Below are 16112 nucleotides of genomic sequence, written 5' to 3'. Positions count from 1 at the left end.
ACCAAAATCAAGACAAATTTAGGGAAACAAGTATAATATTTTAAAAACACAGAATTATATGCCTCAATTTAATAACTTTTAGTAAGCTAACAAATTTCTCAAAGTAAAAATTTGAAAAAGTTGTCAAGCTAGGAAATAAACCACTTTTTTAGGATGCTTTTTGTTTGCCGTCCGAGTCCGAGCAAACCACGACCATATCCGGCACAGCCTGTTCGCAGGTAATCGGAAGCTCTGAGCTCTCTGAATGTCCGAGAGCAAATATTTCAAGCGGAGAATTACATTTTAAAATTGTACATTTTCTATTTCAAATCATTGAAAATAACGATGGATATTGAGCTTTTAACTAAGGCAGTGGAGGATGAATACTGTCGTCTTAAAGAAGTAAAAAAGCGGGAAGCAGACGAAGAAGTTAAGGTAGGAAACATGTCATATTTCTAACTTGCAGAATGTTGTGTAAGGTAACTTGCACGTGTCCGTTTGCCGCGGGAGAATTAAATTTCATGTTGTGCGAGTGTTGGACTATAGTTCATGTTTTTTTCACCAAAAATGAAGGGTTTACGGTTTTAGCGCGGCAAAAATGAAAGAAGTGAAAATTAAGAGATGTAAGATTATTTTCTTGTGTGTTAGGATAATTGTTTACAGTCAATTGCATCACAGGCGGCCAAAACGCCAAAACGCGTGTGGTGTTTTTACACTACACACGCAAAAACGCATTATCAGACTTGTTACAAGATTGTTTTGACAAGTCTGATAAAGCTATGATATAATAATGTTGCAACACAAGATTGTAGCGATATTGTTAGATCAGGTTTTTACCAGCGTCACAAAATGTCTTGATTCAACAAGTTTGTTACAACTTCCTACAAGCTAAAGCCTAGGTTGAACATTGCTCTTTTCATGGACCAAAGCTAATGCAAATGAATTAAAGTCTTTGCTTGAGCTCATTTGCATTAAGTTCTGGACATGAGAAGAGCAAGGTTTGACCTAGGTCTAATTTACTTTTTTGATGTCACCATGCAAACTTACAAGAATATTGTTACAACTTGTTTACGAGTTCTCCCATACTCATCAACAGCTTAAGGGACAAGCAGTGCAAATGCAACTTGTTTACAGACTTGTTAAAAGATGTGATATTTTTATGCATACACATATTACTGTGCACTTGTTTATAAGTCAAAATGTATGCGATAAACCAATCTATGTATTGTAAATCTATACCTATAGTTACCCTACCAGAGATTGGGCACCTGCAATTTAATCATCTTTCATTTATTATGTTCTTGCTTTGTGCAATAAACTAAACTTATGAGAATTGTTTTTAGGCCAGTTTTTCTGCAAACCGATTCAAAATCAAAGATCAACTTGAAAAACTTGCAGAACTCCAGAAGAAAGCAAAGGAATATAAATCTGTTAGCTTTGCTCCTATCACTGGGCACATGCAAACTACAAGAAAGGTTTGTGAGAAATTTGAGGTTTATAGAGACTTCAGGTTCAGTTCAGGTTGCATTGATACTGGATGGTTATACCAACTTCGAGCAATTCCCCTTATGTTGGTTACCTTACTTCAGCCTGCAGTGACAAGTGGATGATGTGAAATAGTCTAAGTTTATCTAGCCTTTTGTGTGGTGTATTAAAATCTGTTGTAACTGATTGCAAAGATATGATAAAACTCTTTTAGATCTGCCATTTGTTGTATTTGCATCAAGCATGGACAAAATTGAAACTAAGCTTCATTATATTCTCTACGTGGTATTCATGGTAGTCAATGTGTAATCACCATACAGTACCACAACAATAATCATTATTCCTGTAGGTTTATGAACGATAAACACATGAAACACTTCTTTTTTGCAGGCATGTGTCAAGTCTGGCGGGACCTTCCCTCCTCAATACACTTGTCTAAGAGTGCTGTATTCTGTCTCTCCAATTCCACCATTTTTTACATGGGTTTCTTTGCAACATAACTACATGGTAATTATATGTAATGCTTTTCTGCTGTTTAAGAGTAATTGCAAACTATCTAAACTATCTATCTCGTATGCTATCTAATTGCAAACCTTTGTTTCAAACCAAAGTATTCAGAGATGATGTGTCTGCAAACCAAAGTATTGGAGATGATTGCATCTTTAGGCTGCTTTTTATTATTAAATTGAATCGATTGAGTGCTTTTACTTGCATAGGTTGAAGACGAAACAGTGTTACACAACATACCATACATGGGGGAGGAAGTTCTCGATCAGGATGGCACGTTTATTGAAGAATTGATTAAAAATTATGATGGCAAAGTGCACAGAACTCCCGATCATGGTAATTGAATGTACCGATTAATGACGGATCAAGATACCTTGAAACAACCTAATGTAACTATAGTGGATGTAAAATTTATTTCTTCATAATTTCTTTTGTACTGCTCTAGTAATTGATGATGGTAGCTTAACGGATGATATGCTGTATGAAATAATCAATAATCTCACCAAATCTGAGGATAAAACTTTGAGTGGTGAAAATTTGGAACAAAAAAGTTAGTTTCAGTGTTCATTGTTAATTATCCATAATTTTATCTTCTTTTGCATTTTTGGTCTGTGATTATTTCCCCTATCCAACTTTGGACATTATGGGGTTTATGTTAACAGAGAACACACTCTTATAGACAGTTGATATGTAATGCTGCCTCATTTTTGTTTTGGAGTGTCTTAAAAACTTATGTTTGTCTTAATAGGCTCTTGTATGGTGGAGTTAAATAGCAATGGTATGCCTGCAGATGAAATATTTCAAGTTATTTTAAATCTCTGCCCTGGAAAAGGTTGGACATTGGAAGACATCCAAACAAGGTATGAAAGCAAACAAGAGAATGTTGGTGTGAATGTACACATCATCACCATGAACTTGTTTGTTTGTTTTAAAACTCAAATCTTATATTCACAAGATGTTGTTTTTCGGAGTATGGTTTTCCTCCCAGAAGAATCATCTGCCTTTGAACTATTGACTGTGCATAGATGTATTCTAAAGTAGATCAGTAAAAGTCCTCAATATCTCACCAGGTACAAGGAAATAAAACAACGGTTGACTGGTGGTGGAGCCCCTCAACAATGCACACCAAATATAGACAGGTAAATAACCATATTTAGTATAAATTTTGAGGTGACTATTGGTCTTCCTGTATTCTGATTGGTCAAGATTCACTGTCTCTGAAGTGATAGTCTCTGGTCGGTGACTATAGCTTTTTGTTGTTGGATTTCAACTAAGAAATTTGAATTATAAATTTTTATGAAATGATGTTGACTATATTATTTGTGAACACATCGAAATTTATACTAAAACAATTAGGCTCGGTGATTACAAGCCTTAATATCCACTTCGCCTTCAGCTCAGTGAATATAGGCTTGTAATCTTGTAATCACCTCGCGACTAATTGTTAAATAGACGTAATAAGTTTCCAAAGTGCGTGCGATTCGTTAGGTCTTAAAATGTTAATGTTCCAGAAATTTGAAGGTCAGTTTGTTTCCATATCGAACAAGGTTAAAACCTAACTAGGCCGATGTTTTTAAAAAGAATGTGGGAAAGGCCTGGGCTGCGAAGCCTTTTTGAAATACGTATATTATTTTAAGATTTAGGGAAGGCCGTCCTTACCGTAAATGTGATATCACCTATGTGGCTATGACAAAAGTATCTTTAAGTAGCTTTTCCCTCCCTTTTTTGAATGGTGGTACGTTCAAAATTGAAATTTATGTTTTAAAAGATGAAATAATACTTCTTCTCTTCTAGTGAAGAGGCGCAGTCTGCTTCAAGAGAACAGACGATGCATTCATTTCATATGCTGTTCTGCCGAAGATGTTTCAAATATGATTGCGTTCTCCACGCCTGGAAGCCACTACCAACACAAGTCAGACGCAAGGTGAGGTCTCTTTTGAAGATACTGTATTTCATAGGCTCAGCTCACCAGGAAGCTGTGCGGTCTGGCGGCTTTGGGAGGAGGCACTTTTTACACCGGGCAAATGTCTTTAAACATCTAAAACAGGCAAATAATTTGCTGTAATATTGACGCTAAAGGATCCCAGAGGGATCTTTCAAAGGGTTTTTAGGAAAAACGTGAACAAAAAGGCTTTTTACATCGCTTTTATTGTTGAAGAAATTGCCCCACCGTCCCGCCCAGGATTTCTACACTCCTACACAAACCATGCACGCCGGCTATCGCGAGTTACATATATTTATTTAGTTTGATTATAAGAACTCTTCATTTTAACACCCTTCACTCATTTACAGCATCGAACGTCCGAGTTCTGAAGTACAATGTTTTTCTAAACAGTTCTCTTCAGTCTTCGTCTCACTTTTCTCTGTCTATGACAGTAAACACAATACCGACCACAATGATCGGCACGGCGATGCCTGCAATAATTGCGAGGTTTCTAAAGGTAGGACTAGTAATTATTTTCCAAAAGCTCAACCAAACATTGGAGAAGAAACGCGAACAACTAGACTCTGTCGTTTCATCTTCATCTTCCTCTTCTGGAGGTGGTTCAGCACCTTCAGCTATTTCCATCGCATCCTCCAAATGCTCTGTGACCGGGCTTGCGTTTCCCATCTTCTCAAATTCCCCCTTCAACACGGGCAACTTTCCCCGTTGCTCATCCAGCTGAAACAGAAAGCAGTTCACGCCAGCATCGTAAACGTTTCCCTTGGATTTGGTGATATTCGCGATGCAAACGATGTATCTGCTGAGACCAAGATTGGGCATATTCCCCCAAACTGTGCTTTCATCTCCACCGCTCGGCTCGTTCAGACGCAGTTGATGATGCGAATGCCACTGTCCGATGTTGCAAAGGCCGTGTTTCTTAGTTAGGTAACCTCCAGCCGTCGCTAAATACTGCAGATCTTGAAAGAACGAGGTCGTGTGGCGTCTGCAGTCCTTTCCTGGACCCAGTACAAACTGAACGACAGCTGTGTGTGGATCGATCCACAGGCCAAACAAATCACCCCCCGTCTCAATGTTCTTATACAACAACACCCAATTCTTGATTTTATTCAACTCGCTTTCGTATATGTAGACTTTCAATTTTCTACCATCTTTCATCCTGCTTCTATATTCATCTTCGCTGCTCGATTCTTCCGTATTGAGAAGCGTATACTCGGCTGTGCTGGCCATTTCTTGATCCTTAAATTTACCTATTCCTTGTTTCCCCCGTTTTTTGTTAGGCTTATTATTTCCCTTGGACATGTATAATCTAATCGAGTTTAATTCACCGAAACTACACGTTCTGCTCTTGCCGCTCGAAAATACAGTGTGCTACAACCCTCGTGTTCGAACTCTTGTTTATTGTTCCTGAATTCAGATTAGCAAATCGAAACCTTTCTTGTTCAATACCTGAGGGATTCCATCCTCCGTATTGCAGCGTGCCCTTGTATACTCTAATGTGATCTTTCCGTGAACTCTTGTCCTGAAAAGGCTCGTTCTTTGAAAGCGTTTCAGGAAAAAAAAGAAACTTGAATACGACTTCTATTCCTCCATTGACTGCTCCAAAGCGAAAGTCATTCTTGAATATAAAAGTAACCCGAGACACAATCATGTTGGTGGTCACCGCTTCCAGGAAGTTGATTTACATGGAATTAGGTCGCTTGAAGATTTCACAGAAGGATGGCGTAATGCAACATTCATTTATTAAAGGGGAGTTTGTGAGAACTTTCTATAACACAGTACGTGTTTTGAGCGTTGTTTGTGCGGATATCCTTGATGTATTTGGAAACTGGTTTGTTTGAAATGAAGTTTGAATCCACAAGTGGAAATAATTCAGCCAATTTAAAATGCATGCATGTGATAGTCGCGCGGTCATGCGTGTGAAACGCTTTGAATCACAACCGTTTTAGCAAGTGTGATATGAGAGCGAATGAACGATACTGTTTGTTTAATTACTGGTTCGTAAATACTAATCGTTGTCATTTTGGTCGGTTTTCATAACTCGTGCACAGAATGCATACCATTGCTTTATTTGATCTAAATTTTACATACAGTGCTATAGTTTTTAAGAGAAATTTCAAGTCGACAGGAGTATTGTAAAATGCACAGAGTTAAGCAATCGACCCAGAGGTCAAAAATATTATATTACGGATTTACGGTAGTGTTTTTATATATCACGCTTTTTTCCACTTGACAGAATTTTCCGCGGGAATTTTCCTGTGCCTTTTATTCATTAGTCCTTCTCTGAGTTCTCTCGCCTTCATCGTTTATTATATCCTTGGCCAGCACATTTTCAGTTTTTAAAGGCATAAATTTAGCTCCGAAAGCAAATCTTTAGAGCTATGAACAGCAGACAAGTCCAAATGTGCTATGACTACTATCGTTAGATAATCCTCAAGAGTATATTATGACAGGGTTAAATATATTTATTCTCGGAAACAAAGTCCTTATTCTTTAGACTCATGATCGCCAAATGCAGCAGCGATTATAATGAGAAACAAGATTGTTATGACCGTTATGATAGCAAGTTTTTTAACGGTACAAAATTTAGTCAACATTAACCAAAGATATAACAATATACGCTCAATACGATCTTCGAGATTTGGGGCTGGTTGGCGAGGAACCCATTCGGCTCCATCAGAAATCTCAGCTGCAACTTCGCAATGCTTCGCCACCGGGCTCGATTGCTCGAGCATTTGAAATTCCCCTTTCAAAACAGGCAGCCTTTCTTTATGCTTGTCTACCTCAAACAGGAAGCAGTTCACGCTGGCATCGTAGTAGTTTCGTTTCGCAGAAATATTCGCGATGCAAACGATGTATCTGCTGAGACCAAGATTTGGCATATTCCCCCAAACTGTGCTTTCGTCGCCACCGCTCGGCTCGTTCAGACTCAGTTGATGATGCGAATGCCACTGTCCGATGTTGCAAAGGCCGTGTTTTTTGGTAAGGTAATCTCCAGCCGTCGCTAAATACTGCAGATCTTGAAAGAACGAGGTCGTGTGGCGTCTGCAGTCCTTTCCTGGACCCAGTACAAACTGAACGACAGCTGTATGCGAATCGATCCACAGGCCAAACAAATCACCTCCCGTCTCAATGTTCTTATGCATTAACACCCAATTCTTGATTTTCTTCAACTCACTTTCGTATATGTACACTTTCAATTTCCTCCTGTTGTAAAATCCATATCTATCTTCATCGCTTGAACCGTTTGACTTCATCCTAATATAGTGCGTCCTTCTTTGCATCTCTTGAAGTTATTCTTTCATCATATGTCAGTTCTTATGACTTCTGTACATTGATGACTTTCTGTAAAGAATATGCTTCAGCTCTTCTCGATGGAAATGAAACGAAATGGTGATTGTGGTATTATTATGATAAATATCTTTGTGTGAACAGCGGGTGGTGTTCTTGGAAGACGACTTACGTGGAATTGAACGCGGCTGCTTAGAAATATCTCAGAATGAAAGCAAAATACAATCATATAAAATCGTGCGATATACGTTTAGATATTTATAAACTTTGAACTCGTCCTGTTCGTTTTTAGTTCTTGAAATGAAATTGGTCTAATTATCATGCGAGCAATTTTATTTCTTTAGAGTGATAGTGATTCAAAATGCAAATGATCGTAGCGATTTAAATTTTAAATAGATCCTTTCGATAAATTACGTCACAGTTTTATGGTTCTCAATCCAGAACCAACTTAAATGAAATTTCAGGTTTCGCTCCCACGAGCTGCGCGCAGAGTTGCCCTGGAGCCTGGTTTTAGTGTTACAGCTTATTTTCACATTTATTGGTCAAAATAAACCGTTCTTCTTTGAGAATATGTTGAGAAGAACGTTCCGCATCTTTGCACTTGACTCGTGAGGTTCAGGGTTATTTTCGAAAGTTCTAAAAGCAAGAAATTTAGTCAATATTTAGCAACAGATGTATATGTGTTTTTGTTTTCGTTTTTCTTGTATAGAGCCCTGATGATCTTCAAGAGTCAAACCCTTGCGGTGAAAATTGCTTCATGCATACCAAGGTATAAACATATCAGATGAACATATCAGATAAGTTTAGAAATGCTAGTTCACCAAAGCAATCTACCGTCTCTTTCTGAAAGAAAAAACTTTTTTTCTTTGCATGTATCGAGATGTTTACAAAATACAAATATTACGTCGATAAAATACGTGGAAAATCATCTCTTAATGTTGGTTTCATTTGAAACTTGCTGATTGGTCTAAAACGAAATTCAACTGTGTTGCTTCCTTGTCACAGTTTTGTTGTTTTCCCGCCGTTTTCAGGACAGTAAGAAGCGTCGTTCGAGCAGCGACGTCGTCTCGTGGAATGGGGCCGAGAGCTCGCTGTATCGTGTTCTTAAACCCATCTATCAAAGTAATTTCTGCACACTTGCGAAATTGATCAAGACTAAGTCATGTGAAGAGGTAAAAAAGTGCTTTTGTTACTCTGGGTTGTGTTCACTGTCCACTCAGTGACAAGAGCATTGCACCGGCATCGCAAGAGCGTAGGTTCGATTCCTGCCGGAGGACCGATAGTTGACTCATTTGTCCATCAACTGTTCCTGGCTTGAATTTGAAGTGTGTATAATTCCACTCGAAATTAAGACCCTTTGAACCTCTACATTTTGCATAGTTAAATCCGGCTAGTTAACTCTGTTTGGCCAATTCTGTCCTTAACTACAGTTAAAAGTTAACTAGTCTTTTATACAACTGGGGCTGGTTGTATAAAAAACTAGTTAAAAGCCCGTTACTTAAACAGTGTATAAGTCAAAATTAAATAACATGCTTACATCTCTCTTGAATGAGTCAACTGAATATTATGATTATTATGCACTGGATATGTAGTTGTAAACAGTATCTTTGTATTAAGGTTAAAAACATTTAGTTTGCTTCTTGAATAAAACGATAGACTTGCTTTCAGGTTTACCAGCACTCGTTGCATGATGGGCAGGACGAGGATCCAGTCCCCGAGTTCGAAGATGCGAATCAAAAAGCAAAGAAAAAAAGAAAACACAGGTATTTCAGCAACTTCTCTATGCTGGGAGGAGGGAGAGGGGAGGTTGACTTTCTTTGACTAGTTATCAACCTTTGTTTGGTAACCTGGCACTGACAAACCTATTAATAACAGCGAAATATGTTCCTCTATAATTCCAGGCTATGGTCCTTGCACTGCAGGAAGATCCAGTTGAAAAAAGGTAACAGTTCCAGATCCTTTTTCATTGAGTTTTAATTATTTTATCATGTTTTTTATGAAAATAAGAAAACATACTCATTTCAAAGCGACACTCATTTCTTCATGCATGGAAGGGTAAATCTTTGGGAAACTTTGGAAGAATGTCGCATCGACCTTTCAAACATGACGCGCTGACCGATCTGTCTTTTTTCGATTTTTAGACAGCACAAACAATCACGTGTACAACTATGTACCATGTGACCATCCTGGACAAGCATGTGATCAGTCTTGCATCTGTATCGCCACTCAGAACTTCTGCGAAAAGTTCTGTCAATGCAGTCCTGATTGTGAGTCATATTTACAACAACCTGGCGTATTGTTTATTAATCTAGTTCTATCGCCATGCAACAAACACAATTTTTCAGTCATAATTCCACTAGCTCCACTTGCCGAATTTATTCGGGTGAACAGATGAAAAGTAGGAAGCGATTCTACTTTTTCGCGGCGAATTTTTTAGCAAAGCAATCAGATCGCTGGATTACAGATATCAAGAATAAATTCGCCTAGTAGAAAACAGGCTTTAAACCCTAGCTTCAACGAATAAGGTTGTTTTTTGTGAAGTCTAAAAATGATATTTAAATGAGAAAATTTCTCGTGGTTCGTGGAAAGGGAAACGACATTTGAAGATATTTCGCTTAATAACCCGTGTTAATCTGAGACAATCTCGCGTCGAGTTACCATGCGCCTGAAGTTATTTGGCCCTGTTCTTCCGTTATCCCTTAAAAACATATTTCAGCATAAAAATAATAGCATTACTTGAGATTTTCCAGTGCCGAAGTCGTATGAATTATGAAATGAAAGAAATGATAATTCCGTTTTGTCGATCATCTGGCTTCTGACTGATTGATTTTTATACTCAGATCAGCTGAAATGGCGTCGATATTGTTTATATGGTATGGTTTTGCGAAAGCCTTTTTGGCTAGGTATTTTGCAATCGAAAGTTTAATTCGTTTTTGTTTTTTTTTAGGTCAAAACAGGTTTCCCGGGTGCCGATGCAAAGCACAGTGCGTGACCAAGCAGTGCCCATGCTTCCTGGCCGTGCGTGAGTGTGACCCAGATCTCTGTCACACGTGTGGAGCGGACAACTTCTCCAGCGACGCGATGTGTTGTAAGAATGTCGGCTTGCAGCGTGGGGATAGAAAGGTATATGCAGGAGGGGGGTTGGGAGCGGAATTTTAGAGCGGATTTTGGGAGGACTTCTTGGAGGGGTGTTTGGGAGGGGGTTCTTGAAGGGGCTTCTTGGCGGGGGTTTTTGGGAGGGGGTTTTGGGAGGGGGTTTTGGGAGGGGGTTTTGGGAGGGGGTTCTGGAAGGCACTTAAAAGCAATTTTGTTTTATTTCAACTTTTGCTTGAACAAAATAACGACGTTTAATGGGTGTTCTCCAGTTTTAGGACTTTTTTTGTGCCATGTGCTATAAATTACAGCCAATCTCGTGCATATATCGCTATATATGTTTTTGACGTTATACAAAGATTATTCAAATGATTAAAGGTGATTTAAATTAGAAAAGATTAAGACAAAAATAGCCGGATTAGCTTTTCTCGCGTGCCGTTGTTTTTGTGATTTTTATGAGTGTAGGCGTTTCGTATTCGTGTGACGTAGTTTCGTGTATGTATTTTGTGAAGAATATTGTTCAATTCCCGACCAGTTTTAATTAAGTTTTGCTATTTACGGATCGGATGTGCGTGCGTATGCTGTAAATTGTTTTCATTTAATCATTTCATCAAACGGCAAGTCATTGCCAGTATGCTATTACTGAACTAACTGCTATCATTCAACTATATGCCCTAGAGCCATGATGTTTACGACAGTATGCGCTATATTACACGTGACACCTGTTACCCTTGAAGTCACGAAGTGCACTTTTTTAAGAGTGCAATTCTCGTTAGGTTTTTCAAATTAGCGGGAAAATTGCATCCCTAGACTATGAACTCATAGTTTGTTCCTACGTGACAATGCTTTCCAGTTTTCAAGCCCGCAAATTAACACTACCCGTATCAGCAGGCCTGGCCTGCGGTAAGGGTGACTGCAATACATACTCGTGTGAGATCATGCAGTAGGCTTTAACTCGTGTGAGTCGCCTCTATTATATGCCCTTCGAAGTTTCCCTCATTAAAATAAACTATTACAGAACTACAAATAGGGCCATAGCAATTCGCTAGCTTAGTTTGGGATTATCTGCTACGGATGCAGAAGTTGAAAGGAATAAAGTTTACTTGTGAAATCACCTCAAAAGTTTTTTCTATGCAAGTTTTTGTCCTGTTCCATAGCCAATAACTTTCAGTCCCGTTGCTTAGCCGCTGTGAACTGTAAATGTGATAATGACAAAGAGTTTTCTGATCTAGTGAAGTAAGAAGTTTTTTGTCTTGTCATTTCAGCACATGTATTTTGCGCCGTCAGATGTTGCAGGCTGGGGAGTGTTCATCAAGGATTCCTGTCAGAAAAACGAGTTGATTGGAGAATATTGTGGAGAGGTAAGTGAGCTAACATTTGCTGATGCAACGTAAGGAAAATAGCAAAAAAAATATTACCTCTGAAGATTCTACAATGTGAATGTTAATTCGATGAACTTTTGAATGATGAATTTGATCATTTTTCATGATTGATATACTATTTTACAAATTTTTAACTATATTTAAGGCAGTGTTACAACTGTGACTATGCCACTTTCCTTGCAATTTGCAATGCAATTCTACTCCTGAGGTATCTGAAGTTGTCCAATACGAACATTTCTTACGATCTGCTAACGTTTTCTTTGCATATCGAGCACTCTTTGAAAATTAACATCATTCAAAATTGTCATTGCACTGCAAGTTGTAAGAAAATTGCATAATGTACAGCACCTTTGGTGTGATATATATCTATTTATGTTTTCATATATTGTAAGTGAACAATTCTCGAATGAACTCAAGTGATTCTACCCCAATATTAATATTCTATTAATAATGATAACGACTTTGTTCGGTCTTACTTTTTTCACGACTGCAAATTCTGTAAAAACGCTAAAAATTAAGTACAGTATTCTTCTCTCAATTATGGCAAGATGATATCCCAGGACGAAGCAGACAGACGTGGAAAGGTCTACGATAAATACATGTGCAGCTTTCTTTTCAATCTAAATAACGGTACGTAAGGAACCTAACTAGTTGGATGAATTTCAGACGACCTTTGGCGATTTAACAATCGTTTCATTACGCCAGCTAACGTTCTATAGAAATTGTGTTGTAGTCAAGGTGTTAGCCAGAATTTCAAGAGTGATGGTCTAAAATAATTTTCGGGCGTGGTCACATATTTTCGGGCGTGGTCACTGTTTTTGGGTGGGGTCGCATATTTCTGTTGGCGTGGCCGTTTGTGTTTGGGTGTGGCCACAGTTTTTGATTAATACTTTTAAGTTTTTAATTCAGCAATTTTCATGCATTTCCAACGTGTTTTCAGACAAAAAAAAACCTAAAGTGAAGTGGGATGACAATTTAAGAAATATAGTATTTTTACCTGTTTGAGTAAAGCACGACCACTCCTTCAAGCCGCCTTTCATTGCCGTCCATTAGAATTGGTTGCGGTTTAAACTTTAAATTCAGAACTGTATACTTAACAGTTTTATACGCCCCAAATCCTGCCGCCATTTTGTTTACGTTTCTCCACCAGACAGATATTAGCTGTCTAGTGGAGAGCCAATCAGATTGCACATCAGCTCATATCCAGCGCTTGTGTATATAATATTAAAGTATATCCTCCATATCACAGACCACGTGGTTGACGCAACTAGAAAAGGGAACAAGATGCGCTTTGCAAACCACTCTATCAATCCTAACTGCTATGCAAAAGGTATTAACCTTGTGATCATGCTCTTTGAATTCTTAAATTTGTAATGCGTTTATTTTTCACATAACGTGATATTTATATTTACGTGTAGTAATGATGGTGAACGGTGATCATCGTATTGGGATATTTGCAAAAAGATACATCGAAACTGGAGATGAACTATTCTTTGACTACAGGTAGCCCATAGCAACCTTCCAAGATATTTTTTGTTTCAGAAACTAGAAAGGGGCAACTTCGTGCCATCCAGTGGCACTTCGTCAAAACAGTTTGTGGCGATTTTCACTTGCAGGAGATTAATCGGTCCCTTGCAAATATTTGCCTACTTTTCTCATTGCAGTTGGTGTCAACAACCTTTCACACACACAAATATTCGCAAATATAATATTCTCGGAAATTCAAAAATTCCTGACGAAGTTCAAAAATTTATAATTAAATCTACATCCATGCATGCATTTCATAAACACAGTTTCAAATTGGTTCAAAAGGATCCAGTTAACAGCATTGGAACAAAACTATTTGAAGTTACCGAATCATGCAGACCTTGAACTCCCTAAAGTTATACATAAGTGATTTAAAGTCCTTAACTTTTTTTCTCCTTAATATCAGTGATGATGGCAAATGGCAAGGAATTCCCAATTCACGCGAGTGAAAAATTTGAATGCGTTATCGGGCATTTTATTCAGTTTCTCCCGATATGAACGTCGAAAGTGTTTTGATTTTCACCCTAAAGAAACTCCGATGCGTTCAGCTCGAAGCCTAGTGCAGGTTATGTAGAATGATGCAATCTCTTTGATTTGTTTTTTATGTGTTTTTTCAGATACAGCGCAATGGATGCTCTCAAGTTTGTGAGTATTGAGCGAGATGTTGACGTTGCATTGCGATAAAGAGATAGATATTCGTATCCTTTGATATGTTCGAACACAGAGCAGATGCATGGGGCTGACTGCATGTGTATGCTGTGCGAATTCTCTCTTTTGTGCGTGGACACTGTGTGTAGTATAGACAATGACACCCTAATCTAGGAAATGTGCACCTTACGTCACATTACGATGGCAGACAAACCGTCTTAGAGAACATTAGCACAGGCATGACTGACCAGAAGCCGTAAAATCCCATGCGCTTTCAACGACTTTATTAAGATAGCGCAAAATGAAAGGCATTTTCGCGCGGTCCATGCATTCTGGTACACGTTACCTAGTCTCAAGTACATCTGTGTGTTTGTATATAGATAATATTCTACCAATTTGTCGGAAGTCGCTTTTGATATATTGCGATTGTAGACAGTATTTCTGCACTATAAATGTTACACATGTAATTAATGGGAAAATAAAGGCAACTTCACGCGGCTAATTGTTATACACGTTTCCTAGAAACTGTGAAGTGCATCGCATTTTTTTATACATAAAATTTCTTCACGTTTACCATAAATGCTGGTGATGACGTCAATCGGCTAGGGTTCGCAGACTGTCATTCAATATTTTCGAAAGTTTATGTTCGCATCGGTATGAGAATTTGACCATAATTGCCGCCAATGACGTCAATAGGCTATATTTCGCAGATTGGCATTCAATATTTCAGGAACTTATATTCACACCGTTTGTCTGGGCGTACATAGCATTATGTAAGAAGTTGTAAGTGGCAATTATCTCAGTGTTTCTGCAATGCTGCACAATATAACAACAATATGAGAGGTTTTCGAGGAGAGTTTATAAATGAAAGACCGCCTGACTTAAACCTTTCAGTGAAAAGCTGAGGTTTTTTGTCTTGTGTCTTATTAAGGGTCAGCAAAATGCCGACCTTAGAAAAAGGCAATTTTCTAAGTTCATCGGCTTAATTAGTAAAAGTACTTATAAACAAGCAAAATAGGTTACAATAGACCTTTTCAGCTTGTATGCAAATAAACCCCATTTCAAATCGCATGGTCTGAAATGGTCAAGTTTTATTGGCTATTCCATGGTCACAACATCTGAAATTTGCATGCAAGCTGAAACGCTCTCCTTTCGCTCAAATGTCAAGTTTTACAGTTTTCAAGATACAACCTTATTTCTTAATTGAATAAGCTGTGTGTAAAAAGAGATACTTCATAGTTCTTGATTGATGTTTTGTATATTCCTTAATGAAGGAAATATTTTGTGTTCATCCCGAAAGGCATTCTTTTCGTGCAGATAAGCAGAACAACGAGGAGTTTAAATGAAGTCAACGCATGCCCAATACGTTCAAAGATTTTACAACTTATCCGTCAATATAGAGTGAGATATGTTTTGAACCTAAGATCGGGTTTATCTTGGCGTCGCTTGACTTTAAGTCCTTCTGATAAGTCGCTTGAGCCATGCCGGAGAACCCCATGCATTGATAATGTAAATAATCATTAAACTTATCGCTAATAACAGTAATTTATTTTACCTTTCTTTTCAAACACTATTTTTATACCATTAAACGCTGTCGTGTCTTTGCAACCATGGTAACAACCGTTGTACACGCAATCCGTTTCAGTGTCTCTGTAAAGCATAATCTTTCATAGTTAATCGAAAAAATAAGTGAAAGACGACAGTTTTCGTAAAAAAGTTTTCATTTATTACTGCCTTGTCGCAAATAAATGTTATATAACCTACTCTTTGTTATATAACTATTAATTCACTTGTTCACATCGATCAAAAGAAAAATATCGGAGCAAAATTTGCAAGTGTAATATTATAAGTGTAGCATTCTTGTCGTTAAAGGAATTGTCCTGGAAAATATGAATAAAAACTTTTCAATCAAAATATAGTTAAATATATTGCATTATCATCAATTCATACCGTAATTATTAATAAATGCAATATAAGTAAATTAGTTTGTTGGTACAAGTATAATTTACTTATTGATGTCAAGAATATTAAATGCAATATAGTTTTAATTTATAAGTACAGTATCATTTAGTGTGTTCGGTGTTGTTTTAAAGTTTTAAACTTGTTGTGTTGCCCGTCCTAAAATGCCTAAATTGTTCCATACTGCAACTACTGCTAACAATTCTTATTTCGGGGGGAATCATTGCCACTGATCTGTATGTGTCACAGAATGCTGGACAAGTGCCGGCGCAGTGGATGCAAACTTATTGTTAATTTTT

The 16112-nt window shown here is 37.8% G+C and overlaps 1 protein-coding gene across 2 annotated transcripts; it reads left to right on the top strand.

Annotated features, from left to right (window-relative positions):
• Positions 1-169: 169 nt before the first annotated feature.
• LOC114531596 (histone-lysine N-methyltransferase E(z)-like) lies at positions 170-15785 on the top strand. Of its 2 annotated transcripts, XM_028553207.1 has the most exons (20): positions 170-414; positions 1323-1454; positions 1855-1971; positions 2181-2307; positions 2417-2521; positions 2720-2831; positions 3042-3110; positions 3766-3895; positions 7914-7973; positions 8236-8376; positions 8873-8967; positions 9106-9146; positions 9346-9471; positions 10152-10327; positions 11563-11658; positions 12228-12309; positions 12929-13009; positions 13098-13182; positions 13824-13904; positions 15155-15785. In XM_028553207.1, the coding sequence occupies exons 1-19, from the start codon at positions 325-327 to the stop codon at positions 13888-13890; spliced, it is 1932 nt and encodes a 643-aa protein (XP_028409008.1). In that variant the 5' UTR covers positions 170-324; the 3' UTR covers positions 13891-13904; positions 15155-15785. The 2 variants fall into 2 exon arrangements, with proteins under 2 accessions (XP_028409008.1, XP_028409007.1); XM_028553206.1 differs by lacking the exon at positions 15155-15785 and having other exon boundaries at positions 13824-15038.
• Positions 15786-16112: the final 327 nt, after the last annotated feature.

This window comes from Dendronephthya gigantea, unplaced genomic scaffold (assembly GCF_004324835.1).
Source record: "Dendronephthya gigantea isolate DGI-Jeju-01 unplaced genomic scaffold, DenGig_1.0 000073F, whole genome shotgun sequence".
NCBI lineage: Eukaryota > Metazoa > Cnidaria > Anthozoa > Malacalcyonacea > Nephtheidae > Dendronephthya > Dendronephthya gigantea.
This window is presented reverse-complemented; position numbering and strand designations above follow the sequence as displayed.

Excerpts from the sequence above, each read along its gene's own strand:
- LOC114531596 (XM_028553207.1), top strand. The coding sequence starts at position 325 with ATGGATATTGAGCTTTTAACTAAGGCAGTGGAGGATGAATACTGTCGT. Across the intron at positions 3,896-7,913 it reads CAACACAAGTCAGACGCAAG|AGCCCTGATGATCTTCAAGA; the intron begins GTGAGGTCTCTT and ends TTTCTTGTATAG. Across the intron at positions 8,968-9,105 it reads AAGAAAAAAAGAAAACACAG|GCTATGGTCCTTGCACTGCA; the intron begins GTATTTCAGCAA and ends CTATAATTCCAG.